This window comes from Phalacrocorax aristotelis, chromosome 9 (genome assembly GCF_949628215.1).
Source record: "Phalacrocorax aristotelis chromosome 9, bGulAri2.1, whole genome shotgun sequence".
Classification (NCBI taxonomy): Eukaryota; Metazoa; Chordata; class Aves; order Suliformes; family Phalacrocoracidae; genus Phalacrocorax; species Phalacrocorax aristotelis.
Genome location: NC_134284.1, coordinates 18,396,202 through 18,415,430, shown reverse-complemented (window position 1 = coordinate 18,415,430; position 19,229 = coordinate 18,396,202). Strand labels below are relative to the sequence as shown.

General features: G+C 36.7%; 1 protein-coding gene across 4 annotated transcripts in view; it reads right to left on the bottom strand.

Annotated features, from left to right (window-relative positions):
* Positions 1-19,229, bottom strand: part of SPATA7 (spermatogenesis associated 7) — a 44,583-nt gene that overhangs the window by 11,752 nt on the left and 13,602 nt on the right. Inside the window, exons 4-5 of one of the 4 annotated variants that reach the window (XM_075103663.1) lie at positions 18,036-18,083; positions 6,849-6,982 (exon numbers count right to left, since the gene is read on the bottom strand). In XM_075103663.1, coding sequence (XP_074959764.1) covers positions 6,849-6,982; positions 18,036-18,083 — 182 coding nt within the window. Of the gene's footprint in view, positions 1-6,848; positions 6,983-9,697; positions 10,692-18,035; positions 18,084-19,229 lie in introns of those variants that run through there. The other 3 variants (XM_075103664.1, XM_075103665.1, XM_075103666.1) reach the window with 3 other exon arrangements.

The following is a 19,229-nucleotide window of genomic DNA, read 5'->3' as shown; positions in this document are numbered from 1 at the left end:
TGCTACTGTTACTGGTTTGAAACAACACTATTTTCCCTTTCAGAACCACTTCATATTTTAAATTAAAACTCAGAATGATGAATATACCTTTTGTGGCATGTCGTAAATGCTATTTAGGGGAATATTAAAAAATGCAGATAGTTTACCATCAAAATTAGGTCACACATCATGCTGCTGTCATGCCATATATTTCCTTCACTACAATTCCACACAATTTTCTCCCATATCAGTAAGACCTATCTGTGCTATCGCAGTACCCTGAAATGTCCATAGCTGCTGATGCCCAATGCTAAGAGTGTGGGTTTTTTTTTCAGTTAGCTGAGCCAAAATAAGCCCTTCTTGATGGTGTCTCATGTGAGCCAACTTTATTTTACTACTACAGCATAATTAAATGCTGAACTGATAACATGCAGTAACAATGCCACACAAATGCCTGTGTTAGCAAGCAGTATAATAAGGCTTACCAGTGTGATTGTTTACATATAAAGTACTTGCAGTGGTAGCTCTGCACTATAGAGAACAGATAAGACTGGAAAGTTTCAGAATCCACCTATATAGATGTTTTGAAAAGCTAATTCCATACCCTTCAGTATGTACTCTAAACAGGTTATTTTTTCTTGTATACTTTTTGCTCTCTGATTGAAACAGTTCACGAAGCTGCAATATAAATCAGATTGTAGAAGCATTTGAGAACACATGATGACTGGTGCCCTGCAATGTACAAAATAATAATAATAAAAAAGATTAAATTATATTAGCCAATTACACAACTACTCCTCATGAAAGCCACACGCTCTGTTCCTTGGAAGCAGTCGAGCTGATCCTAAAACAAGACAAAGGTACAGGGTGAACATGGCAATATCCTAAATTTAAGCATTCTTTATTTTTGAGGATGCTTAGGGCAGTTCTTTTCCTCCCCTTCTCAAACATATCATAATTAGAGCAGACCACGCAGCTAAGACAGAACTGCAAATCTAAGCTGTATGTGTCGGTCTTGAGATGTATTCATTCAAGTACTGAGAAAGAAGAATGTCTTTTGAAGAGTTTAGCCGGGGCTAAACCTTTACTGCCCAAGAGGTAGGCAGTTCAGCCTTTGCATACACAAAGAAACAGTATCAGGAACAAGGAACTGTGTTGGTGACTTCAAAAAGATTTTAATGAGTGTCAGAGAATGCTGTTTGCCTGCAATTTTTCACCAAGCTTTCAGAAAATTATTGGTATACCTGTGTTGGTATAGGCAAGTTAACAGTGAGTATGTTCATTTTCTTCTCTAATTTGTATCTATAAAAATATCAGATGTTTAGCTGGAAAAAAACCAAGATGACAAAAACATGCCTACAAACAAGCAGTAGCACACTGATTGAAAGATATTTGGCTGAGATACAGTTAAAAAAAGAATTATTCCATGGAAGTATCATAGCCTTGGACATTAGCATCATCAAGAACTATAACTGTAAATTACATTAGTCAAGAATCTTGACACCTATCTTGCTTACTGATATATGTTCCTATTCTATTGATTCAACCAACTGTAATTTGTTTTGGAAGATACAAATATACTAAATGATATATTTCAGCAATATTAACCCCCTAAAAAAAGGATTTAGTAAATGACATATTTATGCTTCAATTTTCTTAGTCACAAAACTGGGGTAAATGGGGTATTACTTGCAGCAAGCTTGTATAGACAGGATCCCTGAATCTTCCTGGACTCACTGGAAGAAAAAGTTCAGTAAAACCAGATCAAAGCGTATCGCTGGCATCTGATGGGCGAGAGAAGTAACACAGAGAAAGAATCCAGATTTCTCTCTAAGTTACTTTTACTTTCTAAAAGAAGTTTAGTTTCTCAACTCAAAAGCCACTGAGGTATCAGCTGCCTTCTAAAAACCAAACTTTGAGAAGAAAGCTTGCTAAATCTATTTTCACGTAAAAGGTCCAAAGGCACCTCTCACTGGGGTCATTGAAATTACACCAAGATGAATTCAAGTCCTAAAATTAACTTGTTCTTGTATGAAAAGGTCTTCCGATAGAACAGTTCGTCTACCATCATAAAATGAGATCAGAGACATTTTATGAATTTCACTGTCAAGATAAAGAGGCTAAATTTTGTAATAAATGAGCATTTGATTCTTCTAACTTGATACTGCTCTATTTATAAGCCACTTTAATATTGCTGTAAGTGGGCTGAAGGCCTGCCCTCCGCTGCCTGGACAGAGCAAAGGTCTCCTGCAGTAAGTGACAAGCTCCCTTTAGAGTTGCTGCTCTCATAACCCCCTTGTATGTCATCTGTTCATTTCACTACACACGTCGATAATTATTTAAGAACTGAGAAAGGCAAGAGAGAAAATTCACACAAATATGTGAATAAATAAGACCTGTATGAATATAATCAGTTTGCATGCTGGCATCAATAATTATTTTTCTAATTCAAAGCTATGTTCCTGTTAAATACTTTCCTTTTGCATGTGTGTGTGGTATTCAATTGTATAATGTGGCATGTTCCGACTTTTATCAAATACTGTGATGTTATTAATAAGGGGTGTTCCTGACTGTGCATATGGAAATGTATTAATTCCAACAACCCGCATGAGAGGTGATTGTCACTATAAAGCCTGAAAGGAAATCTGTACACCAAACATGCCTGATGAAAACATCTTTCTTTGATGCTCAGAAGGTTCTTCTGCCTTCTTTAGTCACTTACATCTCTCATTATGACAGAACAAATTCAAGCACAATACATCTTCAGACTGTTAATATCAGAACAGTACGATAAATCTTTAAATATAAAGCATTCGAGTAGGCAATTCACATAGCCAGTGTGCTACATACAATATTAACAAGAGAGATTAAAAACAGTTAATGCTGTTTCCTAATCTATATTTCATAGGCACAAGCAGATGGTCATAATTGTCATTCTTAAGAAGTCAACGAAGTCTCAAAAAGAGGCTGAAAGGGATCTTGAAATGTCAAGGCAATGGCAACCATACTTCAAACAGTTAAAAGAGAAAAATTACCCTCCTTTGGAGCAGCCTGCCTCCACCTGACTTTTGGCATGGTTTAATTTCTTTAAAAAAATTTTCATTAGCAGCCAGAAATGCCTATTAATAGGATTATCTGAACATGGGATATGAAATACCAAGTCTTACTCAAATCAGAGATTTTACTCATGGCCAGCTCAATTCAAGTTTTCTTGCTTCAGAAATAAGTCATATATAGAGCTTCATGCAGTTTGACCTGCTGAATCACTCAGACAAATGTTTAAAAACCCAAATCAGCTGTGTACAGAAAAACAAAAATGAAAAATCTAGGGATTTCACTCGGATATCGCTTTCCGTCCCTGGCAGTTGGAAAGACTACATGGTAGTGGCATTCTATGTATAGGTGTCATGGTATTTTCCAGGCTGTGTCTAACAGCTTTTCTATTGTGAGAAAACTTGGAATAATTAATTAAACTAATTTGCTGATAGATAAATGAGTGGATTCCCACAAATCTACTGCTTATCCATCTTCAAGCTTTTCAGTCTAAATAAGTCTCGAAATACTCGCTTAAAAATGACATATTCACAATGATAAAAGGTTAGCAGCCCTTTCAGCATCCATATCTATAGTTTATCATTCTATTTTGATTAACTTTCACACCACATGGTGCCAACTGTCATTATTACGCTACACAGAAAGAGGAGCAGAAGAGAAGTACGGCTGTCCCCAGGACATCTTATGCTTTCCCTGCCCCTGTACTTGACGGAGAGAGATAAACTAACGTCCCTGAAGTAATTTAGTTGCTAGCGATCCTATCCCAAGACTCTGTTACGCGATTTGAAAATGAGCCCGCTCCTCAGCTTCTCACTTAGGTCTTCTGCTAGAAGTAGAGAAATGCATGACGCACTAAAACATCCATCACATCTTAACCCACAGCTTCAGATAGAATATTTTTACCTCTGTGGTCAAAATATTCTCTTTGATTAAAATAATTTATTATTTCAAAGAGTCAGTAAAGAAATCTAGGTAACCACAACAGAAATAACTTTCTCAGTTCATTACGTATCATAGCAGATTCTCACATTACAGTAACTTTACATTTATAACTAGATAAAACAGATAAAGCATTCGCTGCTCTTCTGCATTTAAACCCTTGTGCAAAACAGCCACAGAGCAGGCCGGTCAGGTTCAAGACACATTATAGCTATTCACTTTCATAGTCGGCTCAGCGTATAATAAAATACATCAACTAAACCACAGAGGTTTTAAGAAATGTATAACATGTATTATGTAATTTGGAGAAATTATTTTTACTTCTTTTTGGTTTTACCATGCACAAAGCAGTCTCAATTGAAAACAGGTTCTGTGCTCTAGTGCAGCATTAAATAATAATAAATGCAGCTTTGTGAAAAATGAAAATGATGACATAAAGGCACCAGACTTCCCAGGGTGCATAAAAAGTGAATGCTAATGAATGAAGCCTTTTGAAAATAGAAAGTCAGGTGCAAACATCAAAGCTAGTTAGCATGTACTTAGCCTATAATCTAACCAGACACTGACCTCGACAGAGTTACAAGGTTTATTTTTATATCCATATATATGTATGTATGTTACTCTTAAATTTATATATATTTTGCAAGACCCACGTTTTATTAGGCAAGAAATCATGCATTATGAAAGTAATTTCTTTAACTTTTGTATTCTTACATTTAAATGTAACAGTGGCAAAGCCAGCAAGGAGAATTCTACTTGTCTCTTTCTCTTACATCCCTCCTGTAACGTTGTCAGATGCTTATTAAGCACCAGACCACATTCTAGTCTTGCCATTACCTCCTTGGAAACCTGGAGCATTCCAAGGTTGCCTGCTTCACATTTATGCCAAATCTCATCCCAACCCAGGAATACCCTAATTCAACAAAACAATTTCTGGAGGAGTTCCACAAATAGAGAATGTATAATCAGCTTTTTCCTAATGGCAACAGTGAGAGCAATAATATGATTACTGTGTGGCAAAAATCCTCTACATTAATAGGCATCCTTAGAATTTGTTTTCCAACTGTCACCTAATGATATACACTGATGGCCAGAGAAATACAATTAGAATGGCTACCTCATTCTCACAGTGCATTAGAGGACATCTAATCATTGAAGTAGAGGAATCCTTCCTTGGTGTATAAACAAGCACAGGAAATCAATGTATTTTTTTGGCAGTAAACTTTACTTCAGAAATAAAGTTTAAATAGGGCTTCATTTTTAGCACAAAAATATGCCAGCCCAATTACTTCCACTGCCTACACTTCTACCAGAAGGGTCCTTTATAGATTTTCACTTCTTACTGACTCACTGGTGCTCTTGTTTATACCACAATGAAACATATTTTGTAAGTCCAGCAATCAAGGATTTGATTAACAAAATGCCAAGTAGTATTTTAGTGAAGATTACTCTGCGTTTGTGAAGTTAAAAACAACCCTAGACGCAAAAAAGGTATTATATCAAAAAATTACTTTTTATGTGTGGTTGAACATTAATTTGGCAATTCTCCCAATATAATTTTCTGAAATGTACTTTTCAGTTGATAACTTGAAATTCAGACTCAGAGTTTGTTGAATTATACCCTGAGGCTAGAAAACATAAGAAAAGCTGCAGTTGCTGCTGGCATGATACAGACTACACTTTCAAGACAAATGTTGGTGGAAAGGCACCCATAAGTAATTAGAAGAACTGGGACAGATATCATTTTAGAGAAACCTTGTTTTGCAAAAAGATTAAAACAAAGGGAAAAAGTGACAGTCTGTTATAATGCTATATTAAAGACCACAAGTGCATCCTTTCATTTTAAAACTGAAAATTTATGCAGTACTTAGACATTTAAAGCACACTTCACTGCTTTCATAATGAAATAATTTAAGGAACTTCTGCCCTCAGTTTGCAGAAAATAACATGGAAGGACAAAAATGGTATTAATAAAAAATAAAATTTGGATTTTAAATATGACATCTCCTCCATTTTCTTATGCATGCCTGCGCTTTCATCCATAACCAAGAGCCATTTACTGAATCTCAAAGCTTTATTTCTCTGCACTCTCATAAGGTCCCACTCAGACTGCCTGCTGCAAAAACCAGTCACACAGAAAGAAACTAATGGTGAGTTTTCTGTACTACCTGGAGACGTTCTCCAGCTCTACCAATATTTAAATAACATATGAAGCATTTGCCATTAAAATCAGAGTTAAAACATCATTCTGTTTTAAGCTGCCATTGCTCCTTAACAGTGATGAACACAAGAATATAATTTATTAGGCTATTTATTTATTTATTATTTGGAAATACAGACCACATCTGAATGAAATGCCAGCCAAAATGATTCTATGTAGATAGACAGAAAAGCACTTATTTTGATGGCTTAAGTACTATTTTTACTTTCAATAACTGCGACTTGAACATGCAGTATGCTGTTAGATGAGAAATGTATTTCCAAAGTAGGACTTTGGATACAGAAAAAAGTAGAAGATTCTAAATTCTTCTGCTCGGAAGGTTAGCGGTAACTAGAGTTCTGCCTTAGAAAATGGTAGAGAGCTCTGGAGTGACAGAGAGGACATGGGAATTTCAGCTGAGATGAAAGCAAGAGAATTCAAGGGTAACTAGAGCCTGAATTTACCACAAGCACTCTTAATCTAGATACCTGCCATCTCTCTCAGAATGCCGAGACGTGCATTTGGTGTTGGGCAGATGCCAGGAAGACCCTTGTCTATTTTCTGCTGCTTGAAATATGTCAGCCCTTCCTCTAGAGTGGCTGCACAGCAGCTCTCAGTTGTTATTTTGAGAGGCAAATAGACTAGGATATCTACTAAACAAAATTAAAATATCTACCTTTCCAAAAGGGGATGGCAGCAGCCTTCCATTCCCTCTTGAGCTGGATCGGGAGGCAGTTTTACCCACGCTCATTTCTTCTTCACACCTGGCTATCTTCTTTTTCAGTTTCTCTCTTCTTTGCTGGTCAGCAACTTCAGAAAGAGGCAAAATTTGTCAGGTCCAAACGGAAATATTATTCTTTTTTTTCCTACGTGATTTGAAAACATCATAGAGGTTTCCAATTGCTCAGCAAAGCCAGACTATGGATATACATTCCACTTCCAACACACAGCAGTTATAAAAAATTACCTCTGTTCTTAGAAGAGAAGTATTAAGAGCATGCTGGTAGTCAAACCTGCATCTTAGCTGAAGCTGTACCTTAGGTTCTCTGAAGTATTCTCATCTCACAACTAATACACTACTATGCAGGAATTCCAATATCAATATTGCTAACACAGCACTCTGCTCAAAAACTCACAAGTTTGCTCTCAGTTTTTTTACAGATAGAACTCCTTTGACTGTAGTCCCATCCCGTATTTCAGCAAAAAAAAAACATGTTTACTGATAGTAAATTTGACATATAAAAAAATCCATGCTCACACCATGGAAAAATAGTCAGTAGTCCACCAACTACAGAAATCCATGGCAAAAGAAGCATGTTCTTGTCAAGAACACAAAAAAATGAAGGCAAACACTGTGAAAGGGCCACAGTCAGATCAGGAGGGGAAATTGTTATCAGTCTACATTGGTCCACGGTCCAAGACCTTTTGTTCACAGCGTCCATGTAGCACAGAAGGTGAGTTAGGTGTCTATGCCATCAGATAAAGACAGGAGCCCAGAAGATGGGTAGATTTTCTGTGTTCGAGTTTGCTACCAGTCACCTACATCTGATATCTTGCATAACACAGTCCAAAGTTTTTGTGTACTGTGAGAATCCAGGTGCCACAGAAATTCACAAAGTTGAAAAATCCAAACGAGGCTGATGAAAAACATTATTAATTTCATTTCAGAAGAGGGTTTATATAAGCAAGCACGCTTTTGAAGTCTGAATACACAATGAAACCTGTTTTAACTCTTGACATTTCTCATTCACTTAACACAGACCTAAGTGTATGAACGGTTTGTTTGATACAGACAAACAGACAGAAAGGCCTTTATGGATTTCTTCTTCGGTTTCATGATGTATTTATATCATACTCTGGTAGAGCCCAATCTTCACACACACTACTATACTTAACGCATGGAAATGTAAATAACTTTGTGGATTGGTGTGGTACATTCTTCTGGACAGCTGAGAACTACAGCAATCTGAGAACATTTAATCAGCCTTTAAAATACATTCACCTGTGTACATTAACCCTACAGATATGTTAATCTCTAGGAATTATTTAAGTATGTGTATTCATTTCATTAAACATTTTTGTGCCCTTTTAAACTAGAAATGATCCTTTCAGATGCAAACTCCTTCCTCTCATTCCTCAGGGAAATCCCTCTTTCTCTTTCTTTCAATCCTTACAATTGATATGTAAAGTACAAAGTAATTTCTTTTATGGCTGCTGATTTATTCAGCATATTCCATTAGAACCCTTACAATATGAAATTGCTTTTGTTACTGGAAAAACATTAGCTGAAATTAAGATATGCTAAATTCTACAACTCTGAATTAAAAATATACCTTGTAACAGAAGGAAAAAAGATACTGTACCATTAAATGATTAAAACTCAATATTTTTCTCCTACAGTAATTTATTATTATGTGGCTATTCTAAATTACTATTATTTCTAGTTGTGTTTATCTTAAAAGTTGCAGACAAGCACTCAAAGTAGCTACAGGTCAGAAGTTTTATATGTTTGAGATACATAATTACGCTGGGCCGACACAGCATCTGTCCTTGTGCGTACATGCATGCAAGCTGTAAAATCTCAAGTCTTGCCTGCTGCTCAGGTAAAATGGTGATGGCTGAAACGAGTGTTGAATAAATATCTAGGGAAACAATGAGTGAACGAGAGCTCAACAAAGCAAAATGCAAATCACACAGAAGTATGGGTATCTCATTTTGTAATTGCGAGTAGATGCCTGAAACAGAAATTGCCTCAAGTGCTTAGATGGCAAGTGGGTTTGTCTAAGACAAGACAGGCTCAATCAGTTTACTGCTTGTTCTACTTGCATACAATGGCTTAACAGGAGTTTCTGGGCAAAGTGCAAAGTAGCGTGAATATTATTGCAAAATTGAGTTCCCGTGTTGCCCTTATTCTGCGCTTTACAGGATAAAGTCAGAGATTTAACATACATGGACAGACTCTGCCTTTACTACTGGCGTTCAAAGCTATAAAAGCCAGCTACTACAAACCTCTTCCAGGACTGTGTGCTATGACTCTTCTCAGCCAAAGCACAGCTTGTGCCGTAAGTAAAGAAAGAAAGACCGGTAGAAGTATGCCAGCTAAGGCTATCTTTGGATGTCAGAATGACCCATTGGGACTACTGTCACTTGCACGGGAAATGTAAAGTCTTTGCCTCGCACCAGTCATAGTGAGCTTAGCTCAGCTAATCCATTAAGTGCGCTCCAAAAGCTATAAAGCCACTCACGCGTACTGAAAGGCAGAGCAGACATATGCAAAACAGAACAGCACAAAATCCCAGCAGTGTACCCATCCTGTTGCCAAATTAGGGAATTTTCAGGCTAGATCAGCTGTAAAAGCTAGGAACTGTGAAACCAGTAAAGCAAGAGATAAAGAAATCCTTTTTGAAAAGAGTTAATGTAGATGTAAACAGCAAGCCAGATGTCAGTTAGGATAGCGCTGAGGCAGTCAGCAAGTAACACAGACAAGGCTACCAGTACAGACACAAGATCATGCATGCTGCCTACCTCCCCTTACTTCACATGTCCTTTCCCCAAGCAGGGGCTGGAGAATCCAGTCTTTCCATTTGACTTTAGCCTGACAGAAAATGGTATCATACAAATGGCCTGAACCTTTGAGGCACTAATTACAATATTCTAGCTAATGGGAGCTGAAGACTCTTAAGGCTGCTATACATAACCACTTGTCCTGCAGCTGTGACTATATTAAACACAGAAAGAATGACACCAGCATTCAGGAAGAAACATGCCATTTTAAAAGGGGGATTTATCTGTTAATTGGAAAGGTTGCTCACTGTTAAGATATCTTCTGCTTCAAAACACAGATAAAGCTTCTTTAGTTTTCAGTGAGGTTAATAAACTAAATTTGACAAGAGTGCCCACGGCACACTGTCATAGACTAGTGGGAATTGAACATCAGCTGCATTTGTTAACAGATACTTAGTAATTTCACTGCAAGTAGCTTTTACTGCACATTGGCTCCAGAAACACGTCACATTTGCAGGGTTATATATGGGAAAAGGTCAAGACAGTAAGTATCTTCTGACAAATAAAAGAGAAAAGAAGATCACTGGGTTTTTTTTCATCTCTTTAAAAGGCAAACAACATGTTTAGGAATAAAAAAAAATACAGTCTATAGATCCAAATAACATAAGTCCCTTTTAAAGCCTTATTAGAAATTTTGATATATAATTAATGTCATTAATTGCTGTGCTCAAAACCATCACAAAGATTTATAGCAAAGAGAAAATGTACTAGAATATAAACAAAGTAGTGATTTTCTATTATCAGGTGAATTCAGAGCCTGTGAAACTAAATTCCATAAGTTATTGCACCCACCCTATGAATCTGTTCTCTTAATTCTGTTGTCAACGAGAGGAAGTACAAGACAGACCATGAATTCTAGAAGTTAAACTGTAGCATTCTCCACAAAGAGCTACCTATAAAATGCTGATCATTCTGTCACAAGAGTAACACTTTTGCCTAGGCAAACACCCTTTTCGCCTAGAGTACATCACACTTCTGAAGCAGAGGTCACATCGTTATACTTCCCTGTTAGAATCCTCCCTCTGTAGGCTTGCTTCTTTCTTCCTTAAGCCTAGGCTGCAGCAGTATTTCTAGACACATGTTTAGAGTTATGAAACAAATGTCATAAACCTGGAAGAAACGAAATAATCATACATACCACACTTCTACGCAGCCTGAAAGCTCTGCGCTTAAGGACAGTATGGCTTGGAATACCAGTGGCTGTCCTTTACTCTGAATTTTCAGACTCTAAATTTAATCATGTCACATCACTGTGCAATTGGCAGTTAACCTTCAAGTTATTTAATTTTTGATGTAAATAATCCATGGCAGACAATGAAACATTGAGTTAGATTTAAATTGAATTCAGCTTGCAGAACAACGTATCTCAAAAGAATTGTCCGGCACAGAGCATTTCTCTATCGTGTTTTCATATCAGCTATTTTCACAGTAACACACTTCTGGTTATTATTTCCCTTATGAATTCTCTTCAATAAACAATACAAACATCAACCTAATTTCTGCTGAGCTTCAAGTGCCTGCAGTGACCATAATTAAGGTGTTCAGCATACCAGTTGGTGATATTACTTCTGCAAGCAAGCTCTTCCTTCTGTAAGGATTTTTACTATCATCTTCCTAGCTCTACACAAATCCCCAATATACCACAATTTAAGCACCTGGGGTAAGACCTCATAAAATGCAAATTGAATTTTGCCATCAGGTGTGAAGTTCAGGTTTCTCGTAAGTCTAAATCTACATTTCTTAACACAGAAATTTTAATTTTTGTAATTCTAAGAGATGATTCTGCAGTCCTGTTTCACATCCATTATCAGTAGCACTGTTTCATCACATAAGGGAGGAATCACCATAAAAAAAAGGTGACAAAGGATTTATTAAGGGTTTGATACTACAGCCTTACTTGTATCAAACAGAAAGTAATGTTTGTATTGGGGTATATACTTCAGAAACGTGATACTGCTTGGCAAAGCTACTAATGGCAAGATTTGGCCATTGTTAAAGCTTGGAAATAAAGCCTAACAGCGAGACATGAATCCTTCAGAGGAATTTCAGGAGAGGCTAGAAACACAGGATTATCCCAAATCCATCCACCTCCTATCCTTGTATGGGGTCCTCATCCGACAGACATCTCATAGTAACTTCTGTCAGCTGTATGAAGAGTACAGCAGCCTGTGCACAGCCTACTACATGGAAACTGAAACACTGCACCAATGCTGAAGAAAACCTCTGAGCCTGCTCATGTAAACCTCCATTCGTGTACCCTAAAGAGAGGTCCATCTGGCTTCTAGGTGGGCTCGGACAGTGGATTTTGTCTCAGGGTACCACAGGTCAGCCCCCAAGGACAATTTAGACACGTTGTACTGAGCTAATGCTGAGAATAAGTGGAAAGCATAATTTTATTCCTGTTCTCTGGTATGCTATAGCTATTTTGTGATCCTCAGTAATAGTGGAAAATGGTGTAAAAACAAAACCCCCAGTGGACAGATGGTAAAGCTGGGTAAATTAAATTAAAAATCAGGGTCACATTTTCAATAATAATGATGATTAACTACTGAAACAATTACAAAAGGAAATTGTGTTTCCTTTATTTCTTGACCTCTACAGATCAAGACTGCAGGCCTCTTGTTTATATGCTTTATTTACAATATTCAGTATGGCTGTTGAGTTCCATATTAGCACAACTGGATAAAATTTTTGGTCTGCTTAACTCACTACATCAGACTAGATGATCTAATGTCTTTTTGCAACTACGAACTCTGAAAAATGTATCTTTGATATACCGAATACGTATTTAAAATGAATTACCTCCCCCAAAAAAGAAAGCAAACCTTTCTGTAGAAGAAACTTTAAAATAACTTCTGCAAAAAGAAAGTAAAATTACTACAGTTACAAGTCCAGGTTCAGAAAGATTTTTTTACACAGTGGGTTTTCCTGCTCTGCAAAAATTCAAGCTTAATAAATATACTAGAACTTATTTCCAAAGACATACTTGAACTCTGAGAACACACGTTAGAATTAACTGAGTGTTTGACTTTATAGAGCTTATATTAGTTGCTTGTAACTTTCATTTTCAGAAATACATATGTAAGGACAAAACTCAACAGAAAAGTTAAGAATCAAAGTTGGGGAGATTTTGTGAAAGCTTTACATAAAACAGCAGCAACAACAAAATACGTAAAACAGCTTTTCATAGATCTATGCTTTCCATAGCATAAAGCATAGACAGGTATAATGTAATATATGTGATCACATGAAAAATTGAAATTCAAGTATAGAATTATATAAGAATATTTATCCATTGATATTTCTACTTGAACCTAACCCCCAAAAAGTAGAAAAACAACGTTACTGATCAGTCTGAATTGTTGTCTCTCCCCATCTCTCAGCATCCCCTCCCTCTCCCCAAGGGTGTTCCAGTTTCATCAGGCTAAAATACATTTCTGGTGGATAACTTCTCAGAATACTTTTTTTCTCCTTCCTCTTTTCTCCCTCCCCCACCCCACCTCGGTATCAGAGAGACCTGGATTCCCACGCAAACTAATCACTGGGTTCAGGCTGTACTATCAATATGCCCTGTGGAAAAACCTCCAAACATATGGGTTTAAAAGTTAGTACTGTTAGAAACCAGGCATGTGTAGCAGCAGCTGTCTTACTTGGCACAGCTTTTGTCAAGTTTTCTGGCACAAATTCCACAAGCACAGACTTCTAATGGCCACTGGTATCAATCAACATGCTTGGACTAATTCTGAACATAGAAGTTTCACATTTCAAGAAGTTTCACATTTTAACAACTATTTTAAGTCAATAAGGCTGATCTAATACACAAGATCATGCTCACTGCTAGCCCAGTGGCATGGCAGCTTGCCTACTTTGCTGCCAGCTAAGATACCAGGAAAAGAACAGTGGAAACTAAATCCACTTTAAGGACAGAACACATTCAGTTGGCCAGGGAGAATGCCGACTACAGTATCATGTTTAATTCTTAAACACTAATGACTGATTCATGGCAACAACCCCAAAGGGAAATACTCACCTGCTATTTTAGCAGTATATGAAGCACATTTTCAGGGGATGTTTTTTAACACTATCTGCAGGAATTCTGTTTTGTAACTCTATGCTATTAATATATCTTAGCATTTCAAACTGAATATTTACCCCTCTTCCCAAATCTCTTTTGAAATAGAGGGGGAACAGAAACCTTATTTGGGATGCAATAAGTAATACAACAAGGAATACAAACAGAAAAAAGTAATAATATGCTTCAGTTGAGGCAATGACAGGCACAGAACTACTGGAAAAATAAAGCTGTAAACCCCTTGACTATAGAGATTACTCCAATATTCAGTCATACTGATGTTGCAACTGTGCCTGGACAAATTCTGTGTCCCATCTCCAGCAAGAAAAAAGAAACTGGTTTGAAAATATTCCAAAAATCTTTTTCCCTTACTTTCTTCCTCTGTATATTTTCAATAGTCTTACTGCCTGAGCTGGCAGCCTTGGCTGTCATTTCCACATAATCTGTTTCATAAAACACAGAGGCAGAAAAACTATTTTCTGGTGAATTGCCAGAGACACTACAAAGTATACCTTGCCCTGAGCTTAACACCTGAACACGTAACACTTAGCTGTGCTATTATCACAGCGCTTGATGAACAATGCATAGAACAGTAGGAAAAAACCCCCCAACCACTCTAATTTTAGGTATGAAATAAATTGAAATAATTTTCAATTTCATTCTAAACATCTGGAGTTTATAAGAATAATGCACATGCCGGACCAGGGATGCCTGAGCAGTCTTAATCTTAAATACCTTGAAGGCAGAGAGACCAATAATGAAGAATATGAAAGCAGACGTGCCTCATGGAATTATCCCTTTGCTAACACTGCACAAACTTCAGCCTGTGTGGCAGTTTCTTTTCTGTTTATGAAGTGATTTCAGTCAGATGACAAAACATACGAAGAAAGCAGGTCAGAAAAAAATACCAGTTACACGCACACAATTAGAATAGATATTAAGCCTCAAAGATTTTTATTAAGAAAGGATAATCTTAGTATCTGGTACAAATGCATATATGAAAATCCTGGACCTACTGCAGTTGAGACACTTTTGCCATTGACCATCACAAAACAACAGTTTCAACCACAGCATCTAAACCCCTTATATTCCACCACCCAAAAATTGCCTTTTAAAACTGGAATTACCAGGGTAAATACTCTGAAGTTTGGTTCTAATCCTGACAGTGTTTGAATTTGACATCTGGAAAAAACCTTTTAGCTACACAGATATCGCAACATTAGAACAGGTTACTCAGATTGCAGAATCTCCACACCTGGAGGTTTCCAAGACTTAGCTGACTGATCTAGTGTTGGCACAAGTCCTATCTTGAGCAGGAAGCTCAAGGAGGACTAAGTGACCACCAAAGGTCCATTACAACCAACTTTCTATGATTCCATGAAGGCAGGTGTGTGACAGAAGTTGAGCTTCCAAAACATTAGGAGACATGACAATGCATACATACTGAGCTGTTGAAGAGAAATCACTAGACAGGAAATCTATGAACCAGTGTCACTCATCTCTATCAGGTAGAAAGACCCTCTTCTGAAATGGTAAACAGAACCAGCAAGCAAGCTATATAATGTCTAGCCTTGTGTCTGGGGCAAGTGATGAACTCCAGTGAAATAAGATGTTGAGCCATTTCTCTTGCTCTTGCAGGGGAAAAAAAAAAAGGGAATTTTCTACTGCAAGAAAAATAAGTGTTTGTAGCATTTTATGCAGACAATTTAAGATGAAAATGTAATTGGGAACATTTTTCAGCACTGCAAAATAAAAACACTATGTTGAGGAATATTCTAATAAAAAGATATTGTTTGCATAAGTTTGCTTTATTACTTTGCTTTCTATCTTTCACTCGGCACTCGTTTTTATTAGAGAACATGAAGCACCTCACAAAATAAAACCTGAAAACTGGGGCAGAGACATAATGCTGACTTGAGATGCTACTTTTTGGGAAAAAAATCCAACATTATTTATTGCTTTGTTAAACAGATTTTTAAAAACGGCAAATTCATTGTCACTTTAATTGCACAATTCCTCTTGGTGCAAAACATCAAGAAAACAAACTATATTTTAGAACTTAGCTAAATCTAAGGATGAAAACATCTAACCAGACTAGATACTCAGCTCTGGGGGACTGAGAAATAAGTCCAACATTTCCTCCCAATGAATCCTGTGCTACTGGCTAGGATCCCGATCCTTGAGCTAAGAGCTAGCTCATAAAGTGAAGCTGAGCATCAATTTTGGGAATATGATGAATTCCAGCTAAGTAACAATTAGCACTTCTGAGTCTTCAGCTAGAATAACAGTAGGTAAATTGAAGATTTTTTTTTTTGTAAACAAGGCTTTATTTTTCTCCCCCTAACTTTAAGTTTTTTTTCCTTTGTGAACAGGAAAAATCTTCTAGGGCTGTGTCAGTTGTATGCATGTCCTAATAAAACAAAACACAGCAGCAACTTTTTCCAGCCCAGTTTTAAAACAGGTGAAAGAGCAATTTAGCAAGGATTTAGTGTACCAATTTTATCAAACAGATGGGTAAAAACAAAAGCAGCAATGAGGTGAAATGTTTCTGTCACACCCTGTATAGGAGATTAATGTTCTGTCTGTGACCAGGACAGAGCTACATAGTCAGACACCAGTCTGAGTAAGATGAACTGGAAGAAGAACATATTGCACAAAGCCTTGCTATCTGAAATGGAAATTTCCTCACTACCGAGCACACCTGCTAGTGTCATGACAATTATATGTTAAGGTTAGGGCACTATCATTGTCTCCCAAAATGAACTCGTTATTCAGGCAAACTCATTCTGGTGTGAAACACACAGCTCAGAAGCATTTTATCTGTAAAGACAGTAGACTCTAAAATAAACAGGCATTTGCTGGTGTTGAGAAAAACCCAAGACCTGAAAACATATGGAAGAATAATTGTTAATTAGGGAATCTAAGAAAGATTTAGCAGATGCAGAAAGAAAAGCTACATGAGGGTTTCACTACACAAACACGTAGATGTACATTTTCATCTTACACCAACCCTGAATTTTCATGCTTGTTTCAAAGCTAATCTTGGTAGAGCTGGAGCATGAGAAGGAAGGCTTTTTTTCAGATGACTGCAGAAGAGGTGATTTGAAATTTGTTCTGCAATCTGCAGACTCTAGATATCCCTGCAATACTGTTGCTGCTTGTGCTACACCTTCTGAAAGTAAGAAAAGGTAAGCCCACATTCAGCATCTTTGATCCTGTGCAGCTTGTTGCTTAATTCAGTCTCACCCCATTACGCAGAGGTACTGAATACATTTCTAATGAAATTGAATCTTTCTGCCAAAAGAATGACTGATTTCCTGCATCAGTTCTAGTTACTCTGATCATTTTACAGGGCAGTATCACTCTGGTTTGACTGGACTTGAGACTAACCACAAAGTATTCTGGCCACAGAAGATTTATCTTTCCATCTTAAAAGAATACTTTAATTTTTTTCCAGTACCTCAGCCATTGTAACTAAATATTGAACTGGAGAAAAAAAAAACAAAAGAACTTTCTCTAACTGCATTAGTGAAAAAGACAGACAGGCAACAGAAATACACCTTCGTTATTTTAACAAACAGCTGCTATTTATTCCCATAATTGATACATTAATTTAGTATTCCATAAATCAATGATTTGAAAGTATTGTTCTTCAGCTATGACTATGAAGTAAGGCTACAGTACCGATACCTTTAAACAGTGTTAAGAAATTAGACAACTTCCAGAAAAAGTAACTGCAGTTTAATCCAGGCTGTGGGGCTGTGTGCTTGTAACTGGCTCCGTTTTCTGTGAAATGGAAGAAGTTGTTCCAGTCCCGGTCCCCAGGTGCCCACATTCCCACAATTACTCTTAACCTTGCACTAGTAAGCTCTCTTCTTGAAAGTTCAAGCTCACATCATATTAGAAGAAAGGAGAGAGAAAATTCTGGAAGCCTCCTCACATGCGCCATTAACTTTATGGGGTGAAAAGAATCGTAAGCAAAATTAATTGTGATCTTAAGCACAACTAATCACTAACAGACTAGGTCCACCTCACTAGTGTTACATTCACTGCAGATTCTTACAAATACGCGGAGCAGTACATGAAAAGTTGAAGAAACGAGCAGATACATGAATGCTTTATTAAGGGTTATATTCTGTTGTTACTCTTCTATTCCTCTGGTTCTTTTGTTTTGTTAAGTTAGTTTTACAGAAATGTTTGTAGAATTAATGTATCTCAAATACTTACATTTGATGCTGGTCAACCTACTTTTGGGCACTGAACAGTCTACAGCTGCTGAAAATATGAAAAAATAAATGGGAGTGATTAAGTATTTACTTAGTATTTGTGGTAGCTAGAAAAAAGTAGCAATAAAACACCACAGAGCAAAGACTAGTTTAATCAGAACACAGTAATTTTTATCTTTTAAAATTTGCTAGATACTGTGTATTTAAAATATTAGATTGATATTAATACAGTAAGAAAATTTTCAAGATGAAGATGTTAAAGTAAAATATATATTTGAAGGAAGAATCATCATTTAAATGAAGACTCCTTACGAAAGCTTTCTATACACTTTGTGCTGGTGGCATTTAACTGCAGACCTGAGGATACTGAGTATGTTACACAGCAGAGAGAGGAGAGTATATATGCGAGCATGGACTCTGTCAGAATCCAAAGCCCCAGTGTACCTCTCTTTAAAGCAGACATTAAGAAAAGGAGGGATGATGAAGAGAATCAGCAGAACCACAGAACCACCTTCAAACCCCTGAAAATATCTAGAAAAAGAGTGTGTAATGTTTTGGGAAGCATTCAAAAAACATTTATCTTCTAACTCATATCCTGCAAAACTTTTACGCATTTAATCTAAATACTCAGGGCATCCTGCCAAGCTCTAGTATTAGTATCTCTAGGACTGAGATCCCCAAGACAAGTTTATGCCATGAAGAACACAAATAGGCTGTGAACGGTAAATAACATTAGCAACTATCTACGGACTTTTCTTAGCTCTGTGCATGATATTAACTTTTTAACACAGTATTTCATACTCCTTACATGACTAAAAATAACTTTGGCTGTAATACAGTTTGTTTTCAATTACAGTACTGACAATGGGGTATTGCCTGTTCATACTGGAGTAATCTAAAAAATTTTGATCAGGATATCACCATAATTAAGAAACATACAAACATGTGCAAGTTCAATAGGCTTTTAAGTTCCAGATTTTATAATATTTGTCTTTTGATAAATATAAGTACCTCCTAACATTAAAATACGTGAAAAAATCATACACATATTTAGTCCTCAATAATACAGAGTAGTAACATGATTTTCTCATTTGCAAACAAATGGGACAATTTTCAAAGTCCTTAAAACCTAGTGCCATTGATTGAAATAGGAACAAAAGATAATAAAGCTCTTTAAATAAGAAAAAAGAAAAGA